At 42.0% G+C, this 13,215-nt stretch overlaps 1 protein-coding gene across 1 annotated transcript; it reads left to right on the forward strand.

Moving 5' to 3' along the window:
- Positions 1-970: 970 nt before the first annotated feature.
- LOC306805277 (lysosomal acid lipase/cholesteryl ester hydrolase-like) lies at positions 971-10,052 on the forward strand (the record flags this gene model as incomplete). Its single annotated transcript, XM_079312907.1, has 9 exons — positions 971-1,148; positions 2,984-3,098; positions 3,345-3,543; positions 4,323-4,432; positions 5,296-5,432; positions 6,360-6,500; positions 7,226-7,297; positions 8,583-8,651; positions 9,819-10,052. Exons 1-9 carry the CDS (start codon positions 1,017-1,019, stop codon positions 10,050-10,052), a joined length of 1,209 nt encoding a protein of 402 aa, XP_079169033.1. The 5' UTR covers positions 971-1,016.
- Positions 10,053-13,215: the final 3,163 nt, after the last annotated feature.

Consider the following 13,215-nt stretch of genomic DNA (forward strand, 5'->3'; position numbering starts at 1 on the left):
ATTGACAGAAGAATTGCAGTGTTCTCCTACAAAGTGGATAGACTATAGTGAGTTTGGATTTCAATATTAAATGTATAATAATATATATAATATAATATAATATAATATAATATAATATAATATAATATAATATAATATAATATAATATAATATAATATAATATAATATAATATAATATAATATAATATAATATAATATAATATAATATAATATAATATAATATAATATAATATAATATAATATAATATAATATAATATAATATAATATAATATAATAATGCATATATAATATATATATTCTAATAATATATAATGATACATAATTTTTGTATTATATCTATCTATCTATCTATACTATTCCAGTTGTGGATTAATCAAAATGTTGTAGTGACTCAAGGGGAATAATAGATTTAATAAAAAATGAAAATAATTGACAACTCACTCCCTCCCTCCTGAAGAAATTCAGAGGAAACAAATAAACAAATATTTTACTTATCCTTTCTACACTCTCCAAATCTTAGTGATCTTTCCCCATGGTGTTTCAGATAAGAGACTCTGGGTTTATGACCTGTTTCGTCCATGCTAATTACAAAGGTGGCTACAGCCAAAAAGCAGGACATTAACTACACAGAGAGCACTACAATTTCTGCTCAGACTAGCTTTACTGTGACCACCAGACAATGCCTAAAATACAGGAAGATTCAGCCTTTTCTCCAAGAAAGACAGATTTACAATAGAGAAGACCTTATGTAGAGAGAAAGGAAGGCACTCATCACACACTAACATCAATATCATATAAACGCAGGCCCTGGCTGGTTCTTTCTCATCCTGGAGCTGTTGACTCGTTTGTGGTCCGTATGAAACAGGAAAAGCTGTAGAAATCCTTCCTTTACACTAAGATCTTATTCTGGCAGCTCTTGGGCACCCTTCAGGAGACTCTCCTCTCCTGTGGAATTCCACACCACTCTCTTCCTATCACAAACACCCCTGCATGTGCTCTTCCACAGAGCCCCAGGATGTGGTGCCTGCTGGTGCTGCTGTGCTCCCAAGGAATTGCCTTTTCAGCAGGATTCACAGCAGCCTGCACTCCAGCTGCTGACACAAGCCGCTGCCAGAAGAGTCGCAACCCCGAATGCTTCATGAATGTTGTGAGTTGGGTCACCTTCTTTCCCTGCTTTCCTAAAGCTTCTCTCCCACTGCCACTACCACTGACTAACAGTGCCTGTCAGGAAGACAAAGTAAGTTCCCTTCAAAGGGGATTCTCCAGCATCAGGAGGAAATGTTGATGCTCCCATCCACACAGCCTGAGCTGAATTCCTTTGCAGTGGAAACAAAGGCTGGTTCTGGTCTCCAGGGCTGCTCTTCTGTAACAACCTGTTTGCCTAGTCCAGTAGTGAGGGTGCTTGAACCCCTTCTTCAAACAGCAGATTCTCACAAGAAAACCCCCTGCTCTGAATCAAAGGTTTCCTCACCATGGCAGCAATGTAGTAGGTGGTGCTGAGTGAGTCTGCAATAGGAGATCCACCCTCCACGGTTTGCTTAACCACACTTCAGCAAGAAAGGGCTCACTGTGGACCAGATGGAGACACTGCTGCATGTTTACTCTCTAGAAAGGTACAGCCTTCTTGTGGGGGAGAGTAGGAGCTGCAGACTAAGTGCATGAGAGAATCCTTTCTGTTGAGTCATGAGGTGCTGAAGGTCCCACTTGATTTCCAAACTCCTTCCCAAGGAGGAGCTTGGGTGGAGCTGAATACAGCCTTAGCCTCCAACTCTCACTGCTGAAGGCTAAAGAATTGTAAAGGTGTGATTGATGCATTCTACAACTTTGTCCTAGTCATGGCAAACCAGATATATTTATGTTTTTAAAAAGAATGATTATTATAATTAATGATTAGACAAAAATATCCTAATCAGAATTTTTTACTACACAGAATAGTAGTTAAAACTACTGGTATAAGATATTATAGGACAGTGCATTATATCAAAGCAAACATGTAAAAGCAATTCTATTAAAGCTAGCAAACAAACCAATTATTAAAGTAGAGATTGGTGTAACTCACCCTCACCCATACCAACAACCATGGGCAAAATCTCTTTTGCTCAGCCTAGAGGACTACCTTTGAGGGGCATCCCAACCCAAAGGAGAAATTTTCATACACACTCCAAGAAGGGATATATTAGGGAACTTAACCATATGAAAGTGGACTGGACTTTGAGAGTACAGAGTGATTGACTACCAGTCTTATATCTCCAGGTTGGCTTAGCAGTTTATCTTTGCCAGATTGTTGTCTCATTATCAGGATGCTGATTTGGGGTTGATGTGTTAGGTCTGTTTTAGCACAATTCAACACCAACAGGAACACGTGATGCTCCTTCTCAGCCCACCACCAACAGCTTGCAATACAGGTTTGATAATGAGTGATTGGACCATATTCCAGATCTGTGTCAGCCTTGCAAAACAGCATAAACCATCTCCCAAAAGGTTAATCACTCACTTTGTCCCATAATAGGAAATCAAATACCAGACAACTATCATCTAAGCAGGTCTGAAGAAGACTTTACTGCATCCTGCTGCTCTTATAAGTCTGTGTAGTGCTTGAGTGGCACAGCTACAGAAATTACTACAATTTGAGTGATGCAGCATTAATTAGAATACACAAATCACTTCACAGACACACATCCCAGCTCCTCTGTCTGCTGTTTGCCTCCTCCAGCCTCCATGGCTACAGCATGGCAACTATAGGATCATCCACAAAAAAGAGAGACCTGGATTTGTTTTGCAGCAGGAGTCCCTTTTGGTGCCTCTCCCTACCAGTACAACACAGAGAAGTAGACAAAGGCTAGCAATATGCTATCACATTTATCTTCCTGGTATGTTCTTGGCTAGCAGCATGTTCCTGGGCAAAGGCAGCATCAAACAGTTCCTATATCAATATTTACACTGTAAATGCAGGATAACAGACTCTCCTTTGGCTTTCCACAGAGTGAAATTATCAGATATCATGGATTCCCCAGCGAGGAATATGAAGTTGAAACAGAGGATGGATACATTCTTGCTGTTTTCAGAATTCCTGCTGGAAGGAACAGCCAAAGTACAGGTATAACATATAAGGAAGGTCTGAGAGCCAACTCTTACAGGGATTCCCCGTCTTTACTCTTTTCATATGCAATGGCAAGCTCCATTCCTTTCCACCTCAGCAAGAGCACCTGGTCATTCAGCCTAGAATGTGGCCTGAGTTCTGTATGTTGGTTGAAACACTCCTGCAAAACCCAATTCTGCACCCCAGTTTTAACTACACATTACCTATTACTATTAAAGCCTAAGAAAATCTCTTCTGTTTTAGGGAAGAAGCCTGCAGTCTTGCTACATCATGGTATTTTATCAGACTCCATTCACTGGATTTCCAACCTGCCCAACAACAGCTTGGGCTTTGTGCTCGCTGATGCTGGCTATGATGTCTGGCTGGGAAACAGCCGAGGAGACACCTGGTCTTTAAAACACAAGACCCTTAAGCCCTGCCAAAAGGTCTTCTGGCAGTTCAGGTACTCTGTGGAGAAGGAATTTCTGAAGAAAGAACTTTCAAGGAACTAGCAAGATTAGGCAGATGTTACTAGAATGCAGAACCTTTCACTTTCTGGTAATATGAAAAAAAATCCCTTCTAAATTATATGAAAAACACTACAAGTTTTTATATAATCTGACTTCAAGTGGGACATGCAAAATTAAAGGAGACTAGATAAATTCTTTTCCACATATGCAGCCACTCCTGGGCATATTAGGGAGGTTATAAGAAGGAATTGGCTACATGATCTGGACAGGCTCTTCTGGAATCAGCAGACAGAGAAGCAAATCTGGAAGCAAACAGGTCACCTTTGTCTATCATCATTTCTGGCTGGTTTCTTTGGGAAAAGGCTTCCAAAACTGGAAGGTATCTGTAAACTTGAAGTGTCCCACCTGACACCATGTCCCAGGTACATGTCCCAAGGACAGGAGACTGTTCAGCTCAGTCTAGAAATCAGACCTACCACTTATCTGAGAGAAAATTTTTTCTTGCAACCCATGCAGGTGAAAGCACTGGTTAAATTCAGTTCCCCAGGGGCTGCAGCTGCCAAGTGAAGCTGGCACTTCATGCACACAGAGCCCAAGGCAGCCAGGCTGCACAGCTGCACCCTCTGCCCATTTCTGCAGCTGGAGCAAGGCTGCAGACACATGTGAACCTCCTCCACTGCCTCCTGCTTGGTGCAGTGAACAAAAGTGACAGTCAGTAACTCACACTGTGATAGCCAAATTGTCTGCCAGCTCATTGTGTTTCTCCCCACAGCTTCGATGAGATTGGTAAATATGATATTCCAGCAGAGCTGAACTTCATCATGAATAAAACTGGACAGAAGCATATTTACTATATTGGTCACTCTGAAGGGTCAACTGCAGGTAATGCTAGAACTGTCTGGGTCCCAAACAGTCAGTGTTTTATATAGGTGATTTATATGTTTATGGTTTATATGTAAGACCTGTGAACAGACTCGGGGTTTATGGCACAGGGTACCATTGTCCTTTTACAGAAACAACTCAGAAACAGAGGAGAAAATGGGGGCAAGTACCATTATTAGACCATTATTTTCCTTTCTTTCCATATTTTTATTCTAAGAGTCTTTTCGCAGAAGGAATTGTTCAGACCAAGTCACCACCTTTTTTGTCTTTAGATAATTATGTCAGCCAGTCAAATCCATCAGTAGAGAAACACATTCAGAAAACAGGATGGGAAAAACCTTTTTTAGCTTTAATGCCTTTTTTATACTTTTCCTTTATGTGTGAATTCATTTTCATGCATGTATGTGCTTTTTAAAAAGAAAAGTTCTATTCTGAATCTTCAGATAATTACTATGTTGCTGAATGCCAGCATACACACATGCAGTCTTTTAGAGACTGCAAACTGAGCAACTCTTTATTTTGAGTTTAGGGAACTTTAGAAATAATTGGAATTTCAAAAATCTGATTAATAGACCTTTTCTACCACAACTGGCCTTAGCACAAAATTCTCAGTTCTGACAAAACAGAATCAGGACATGCTCTAATCAGCTTGTATCCTTCGAATGAACTTTATCTTCCAAATAAAAGTTTTAAGCAAGAACCAAACATTTTCTTTATGTTTGCAGCACAGAAATGGAATACAGGCAATGGGATGCTAATCTAGTCTCACTCCTTTGCTGCCTACTGCTTATTAAAATTTTTTGTTTATTATTTGTTCTGTGGAGATCTCTGCATCTACTTGACTTCTTTTTCTGAGCTTGCAGGCTTCATAGCATTTTCTACTTATCCTGATTTGTCTCAGAAGATTAAAGCATTCTTAGCTTTGGCACCAGTGGCCACTATCACACATGCTACCAGTCCTCTGGTAGGGTTTATACACCTTCCCCAGTCGCTGATCAGGGTAAGTAATTTCTCCTTCTAAAGAGAAAGACAAAACTGTCTGCTTTGTCTCTACTGGACTCACTCAACCTGAACTTTTGAAAGGGGATCAGTTAGAATTGAATCAGTGTATCAGACTGCTGGCAGTCTCTGTAGACTTCAGACTTTCCAGAGAGCTAAACTGCAAGGTTTCACATGGTATCACTTTTGCAATTTCTTTAAGGTAGCAGGCATGCTTCCACCACTATTTATTTAAGTAAAACATTTCTGAAGAACTTTCAAATACCATAACAAAAGAAATCTAATGTAGTCTACTAAATTTAGCCTTAAGCACTAATAAAAACCACAAGTAAGATGTGAAATATCTTAATTTTATCAGAGATGCAGATAATTTATGCTTGTAAAATATTTACTTGTAAAGTGATAAATGAAACTTAAACACCAGAAGGTGTCAACTTAATGTAATTTGCTGGGAATGTGGAAATCATGCATGCTGTACTTTATGTCAAACCACAGAAGCACATCCTCTTTCTGTCCAAACTGCATCCATGATAAAGCATTCAGATCTTCTCATTTGTCTCATTTGTCTGATCCCCCTTTACTCAGTAGTAGTACTCACAGTGCAGTTTGCACCTGCCAGAAAAAAATATTAGGGCAAATAGGGACTTCCTATATTCTGCAGCCATCAGTGCAGCCAACTTCCTTTCTCACTGAGATCAGTGCACTAGAAACAGTCCAGCACTCGTCTCAAGGAGAAGGAGAAACACATGCCTGCCCTTGGGAAGAACACACTACAAAGGTTAGTGGGATGGCAAGCAGTTTCAGCAATCTTGCTTCTTGTGAAGAGCGATGTTATTAAAGAAGAGAGAGTGACTTAAAGAAGAGGGAGTTTTCTGCATGAATAATCTTGCAACAGCTAGGAAAAGTTTTGCTCTTTTCCTCTCCTCAGTTACTACTTGGCTGCAAAGGATTTCTTAACTATAATGAGCTGCTGAAAGGACCTGTAACACAGTTCTGTGCATGTCTGGGAAAAGTTTGTGGCAATATCTTCTGCTACCTCGTTGGAGGCAGGATACAAAATATGAACACGGTAAGCACATCCAAGAAAAGCTTAATACAAGTAAATCTGAAGTAGTTTTGAAGGGCAACTGGATGGAGAAAGATCTTTTTCTCTTTTGCACAATTAATATATTTTCCTTCCTGAACAAGACATCTGACTCCTCTAAAAGTAGGAGATGGTTTCTTTTTCCTTGCTACACATTGAAACATTTGCAGCTAAAACTCAAAGCTGTTTCTTTACACTTTCCCCAGCAGAAATATTGCATTCCTTTACTCTGGCTGCTACCTGTTTTTTCTTACAGACCTTTCACATGACTGTTCTCCAGTCACCTTTCATCTCTCAGACTATTTAGCAAGTGTGCCCATAAAAAGCTCTCACACGTGCAGCTGCATTATGCTCAAGAGAACTGTATATTAACAATCTTTCTCCACTGATTATGCACAGCACAATTTAACAGCATCATACATAGAAACTGGGAAAACAAAGGCCATACATGCTTCTCAAATGATGTTTTCCCTATGGCTAAGGACTAAGGTTGAAAAGATTATCCCAAGACTATAAAATGCTATGTAATCATTCCTACTGTAAACTAGCATATTTGTGAATCTTTCTTCAACTTCCTTGTTTAATACCTGAAGAATATCCTATACAAATGGGGTTTCAACAAGCAGCAGTATGCTGCTTAGGGCTTTCACAGCTTTATTCTGTCACAGCACTGGATCTCTGCCTTCATAACCCTTTTGCTTTGTCTCCAGAGTCGAACAGATTCTTACTCAGGACATTACCCAGCTGGAACATCAGTACAGAATGTTCTTCATTGGCATCAGGTATAACTGTGCTGACATATAAACACTCCTAGTATGTCTTTTTATGCAACTGACAGCCAACAGGGAAGCCCAGAGGTGACAGATCTGGAAATCTGCCCATCGCATCTCACCTGTCACAGAGGGAGCCCTGCTTCCCATGGCTCACCAGATCATCCCCTGAATTTCCCCTTTGGCAGCAGGCTCTGAGATTTCCCCAGGGCACATCACACCTCTCTGTGTTAAGCTCTAATGGCTGCCAGCCTTCATCCTTATTTGTGGAGATGTGTGCCTTGAAAGCTGCAGAAGTGATCACAAGCATGGTCTAGGCATTGGCAGGTGAGAGGAGAACTTTACAGTCAGGGATGAACCAGACAAAGAAGTGATCCAGGTTAAAGCTTGTCTCCCAGAAGGTTAATTGCAGCCTTGATTGCCTCCAAAAGCCAGTTTACTGCACAAATGCTTCTGCTGGCACAATGGCAAAATGGGGAACTGCCTCTTCTGCTGGTATCTCATGCCACTTTCAAACATAAGCTTGTTCTGCCTAGACTCCAAATCAGACCAGGGCAAGACAGCACTGGCTTAGAAACATATCGTGATGAACTGTGAACTTAAGTGAACTCCAAGTGAACTGTGCCACTTAAACCAGCCCTTAAATACCTGTGTATTGCTGTACACCCCCTGCTTAAAATTCCTGGTATACAGACCAGAAAACCAGCACCCAGAGCCAGAAATGACACGAGCTAACAGATTTCTATCACATCCTCATGTTACTTAAAGGTTTAGATTAAAAAAATGCACACATATTATCAGTAAGACAGGTTAATCCTTTATTATTTTGATTTTCCTTTTAGACAAATCACAGAAGACAAAGGTTTTGTGTTAAGGTAATCACACCTGTTCCCAATACTCTTGTATGCAGTACAGAGCCTCTGATATCACTGCCACTACTGTGAGCAGAGCAGAGCAGCCACACAAAAGTCAAGGATTGTGAGGAGCTATCCCAGGCTAGTGAGAGCCCTGACATGCTCCTGCATCACAAAGAGCTACCTTAGCCAACTAAAGAGCCGATTAAGATAGAGCAGCAAGGTTTTAGTAACTAAACATAATAAGGGTGGTGGTTGAAGATCAGGAAAGCATGTTAGCAAGGGGAAAGGTGGTGAAACCACTTATCCCATAATCCCTCCTCAGTATCGCTGGAATCCTGTCTACTGCCTGAGATTTGACTTCAATCATATGAAATAAAACAACTCCTGCACTCTGTCTTTTAACACTTCCATTTTATCTGTCCTCATTACATTATTAACAGATTCTACGTGCAGACCAACTTCAAGCTTATGACTATGGCTGTAAAGAAAACATGAAGAAATACAACCAGGTAAGGCATTTCATCTTTCTAGTAGCTCATCCTTGAATCCTGGCAAAACTAAGAATAGAAAAATTCATGTATTAGCACCTTGAGTGCTACAAAAAGTGAGGGAGGGTAGTCTTAGGTTAAGTTTCAACTGAATCTAATACTCATAATTGTCAAAGTTTATTCACAAACATGGCATGTACAGATTCTTGCAGCCTCTCCTACTGATACAGGGATGTGTCCAACAACATGTCAGCTCACCTGCCATTCCCAAAAGGCTAAGAGCCCCACCCAGATTCTAGCACTGGATGAGTACAGAGCTCTTTGCTCTTCCCCAAAATATGTCAAGGTCTGCCTTTCAGTTAAACAGTGAAACAGAGAAGGGAGGGGGGAAAAAAAGAAAAAAAAAAAAAAGGTGGAAATTAATATCTTGGTTTCCAGAGGCTACTTGATGTAAAAATTAAACTTAAGGAATGGTTCAGTATGGCAAAGTGGAGACTGCTTGTAAGATCTAAAGCATCCTATTATATGGAAAAAAGAAAACAGGCAAAATTTGTTCTGTAGGAGCTTTAGCTACTCAACTCTCAGAAATGCTCTGCTCCTCTTGCAACACCTATAACTTGCCTGATCATTTTTTGAGGTTTGATCAGATCAGTTGACCTGTAGTGAGCTCTGACTCTTGGCAGGTTATTTTATGGGTGGCACATTATTTTATAGGTGGATAAAGGTTCCTAAGACATCTTCCTTCTCAGATGCCTTTCATACACACATAAGTTCTATAAATACTTGAAGTTAAAATTTTGAAATGGGCAATGTAGTATTCCCAATATTGTGGAAGGTTAGGAAACTGCCCAAAAAGCAGTAAAGAAGAAAGATAACTGAACCACCCTTTGATAATAGGAATCAGTTAAAAAACATCTTGTGCTTATTCTCTTACCACACTGACAAATAATCATCCTGCATTAAGTTCAGATCTCCATTTTTATCTTCTCTGTTTCTTCAACTTCTTCTGTGATGACATGCAAGGCAGGGAAAGGGGTTCGGGCAATGAAGAATAAGAGTGGCCTTCATCCTTTGGGCTTTACTGCAGGCTGTGCAGAAGCAGAAACAGAGAGATACTTGCACAGAAACCTTTCTCTAAACACAACTTTGATACAGCAGCACTCACCCAGCCTCCTCCCTGTCTTACAGACTGCTCCTCCTGTGTACAAGATAGAGAAGATAAAGATACCAACTGCTGTTTGGAGTGGTGGACAGGACAAATTTGCAGACCCTAAAGACATGGCAAAGCTGCTTCCTCGGATTACTAATCTCATTTACCATGAGAATTTTCCTGCTTGGGGACACCTTGATTTCATCTGGGGTCTTGATGCAACTGAGAAAATGTATGTGAAAATCATTGAATTACTAAAAAAATATGCTTAAAGTACCAAGAAGGATTTCATTCATGCACTAGAAACCCTAGAGATTTCTATTTAGCCGTTGATTATTGGGATAGGGATAGGTATAGGGGTTTACAAACTACTGACAACTGGTTTGCAATTTTTTTACATTGCTCCCAATGGTGTTACACTATTTTGGTGACTGCAGCCTTTCTGAAGAAGCTGAGATATGAGCTCAGACAAATGACCACTGAAAATACAAATATTTCAGGTTGAATACTTCAAGGATCCCTTTGGGAGATTTCAGATTTTATGAGACTGATTTTGCTAAGATTTCATTTTGTTTCCTTGCTGATCTGTACTACATATTTCATTTGAGACAAAGGTGATTTCCCCTGAAAACCCAAAATGGGAGATAATTTCTCTGTTTACTGAACTTTGCTGAAGTTGTATCATTTGTCATCCTGATAGTGTTTCCTCCTTTTTCCTCCGTTTTCCTCTCCTCACATTATCAACAGCAGCAAAAAAGACCCAAAAGATTTCCACTTGTAAAATTACCCTGGCATCTAAGCAGACAGGAGCTGGCTATACTGGTCCAAATGCCAAGAAATCCAACACCAAAACATACTTGTCAGAGAAAAAGCACTTGACTGTTGGACAGATGCAGATGCTCTCTTAGCCTCACACTGTTACCCCTCTTACTACAAAGAGCATAACTGTGCTCATGCTCATAACCTGGCAACTGGGGATTGAGAAGATGCAGGCACAGCAGCAAACTGCACAGAAAAGACACCTGCATCCATCTCAATAAATATTCCTGCCACTATCAGTGAGAAGCTGAAGCTCTTCTAGGTCCTCAGCTCATCATGTCAGTGCTTGCCTGTGAGACTATTGCAGGGGGTAAAGATCACACCAAAGGGTTCATCATCACAGGGCAAGTCAGGAGAGATCAGGCTCTGTGGGTGTTTCTGGGTGGGGGCATAAGCCCAGATTCCTCAGTCAAGACTTGTGGAAAGTGAAACCCATATGATAATAATCTGGGAGATAAAGAGCAATATAAACAAAACATGTTTGTCTCTCGTAATGCAGAAAACACATGCTAAGGACACCTTCATGTAAACATATGCAATTGACACACCTCCTCTAGCAACCTGTGGTACCACTGGGGACCCAGTTCTCAGGTTCTGGAGATGTTTGCAGCCTGAGACACAGAGTGGCCACTCTTGCCCACACCACATCACTTATAAATCCAGTGTCCTGACTGCCCCAGGGAACTCACAACAGACCTGGCCCACCTCCATAAAGAAGCAGGGCAGACTCACTGGCACAACAAACACTGCACCCAGTACAGACATGGGCTGAAGGGAGGGGGAGTAGGACCCACAATTCCAACTTAGGTAAAGAGGGAGAGGGGGCCTCTCTGAAGTATCTGCCAGCAAAGCCCTTCACCTCTGCTTTCATTCACACCTCTGCAGCTTTCAGACAAGGTGCATGGGATGAACCTGTCAGTGTGACTTTGCACAGAATGTACAGTGAAAGGGAGGGAAGAAAAGGGAATCACAGCACTAAACTCCTTTCACCCTCACCAGTGGTGTATCTTCCCTGCTGCAGAATCAGGGCTAAGATGAATTAGAATTGATTCTCCATGAACCAGAGCACATGGCTCTGCCCAACAGAAGAAAGCAGTGGGCACACACTGGGGACTGCCCTTTCAGGGAGGTGAGTTAAGGTGGATCTAGCAGTTCCTCAAAATCTGGTTGTGCGGACACAGGTCTGAAATTAAGTTTACTCATGCTGAAAGCAGCCACTAAGGGCTGCCCCAGGACATCAAGTTCAAACCTTTCTAGAGCATCTTCCCATGCTGTACACAGACACACCCTGCAAAAGTTACAGGGAAACATTCAGGTCAGTGACCAACAGTTCTTGGGAAAGAACACCATGTGCAATGCTTTGAATGCTAACACATAAATCAGCCTAATATTCAGCCTAACTTCACCTCTGACATAACTGAGTAAGGGATTGCCTGTATTTCTAATGGATGACAATTTCCAAATACTCATCTGATAGGCTCTCAATTTACCAGTTTCCTGCAACCAAACTTTATCTTCTTAGTCATCCATCAGAATTGCAGTTCTGGAATTCACAGGGTCCAGACAACAGGAATACCCATTCTTTACATTTGCCCTTGGAAATCCATTAGCTACCCAGACAAAATCCTTACAGCACTGAAAGTGTCCCATCCGTGTCTGCTTCAGGGTAGGATTTACTCAACAGTTCCACTGATAACCCTCCATGGCATGGACTGGAACCTCTATTTCATAGCTCTTGCAGCCAAATCCGATCTACCAAGTGTTTGAACATACTGGATTTTTGTTGCTTGCCCAAATCAGACTCCTGTGTTCTTAAAGCCAGGACCAAGACCTGATGTCTCACTTGACAGCCATCAGCACCAAGAATGGTACTTCAAGGCTGAGATGCCAAGAAGCCAGAACAGCCTCTCACACAGCGAAGGGAGGGGAGGAAAATTACATTACTGTGTTTGGGGGTGCAGAATGAGATAGATATGAGTATGTTAGACCATGTCTAGATTTCCATGCCCAGGTCTGGGGTCCAGGAAAGGCGTCAATATGATCAATACCTGCTGAGAAAGTTCAGCAGGAAGACAACAGAAAGGGCATCTAAACTTATCCTGGAGTGAGTAACTGCTGCCTTGGCTGAACATTCCCAGCAGAGATCTAGGCCAGCCCAGAGCACTGTCCTGCCTACTTGGAAACCCAGGCTACCTGCTCTGCTTTGGAGGAGGAAGGCGCTCCTGTCCAGCATGCCTCTTCCCAGGTACCACAGCCCCACACTGACAACCGTACCTGCAGTTTAACTTTCATCCTTTTCCTCCTTACCCACAGATTCCTCCGCAAAGGTGCTAACATTGTTTCCTCTCCCTTAGCCCTTCCCAAAGTTCAGTAGAGCCCAGGTGAGGTGTGCGTAACCTCGGGTACCCGAGCAGATAAGGACTGACTTAATGTCGGCCGGGCTGCCACCGGGGCTGCGGGACATGCGGAGGGGACACATCCCAGGCGCGCAGGGACCGCGCCGCCCCGCAGCCGGCTGTGCCCGGCCCGGCAGGCGCGGGGAGCCCGCAGCGCGGAGCGGGACGCGGCCGCGGCGCTCGGCCGGCGCGGCGCAGGCTCCTCCCTTCGCCCCGCACG

The sequence above is a fragment of the Erithacus rubecula genome (genome assembly GCF_903797595.1).
Source record: "Erithacus rubecula genome assembly, chromosome: 9".
In the NCBI taxonomy this organism is placed as follows: domain Eukaryota; kingdom Metazoa; phylum Chordata; class Aves; order Passeriformes; family Muscicapidae; genus Erithacus; species Erithacus rubecula.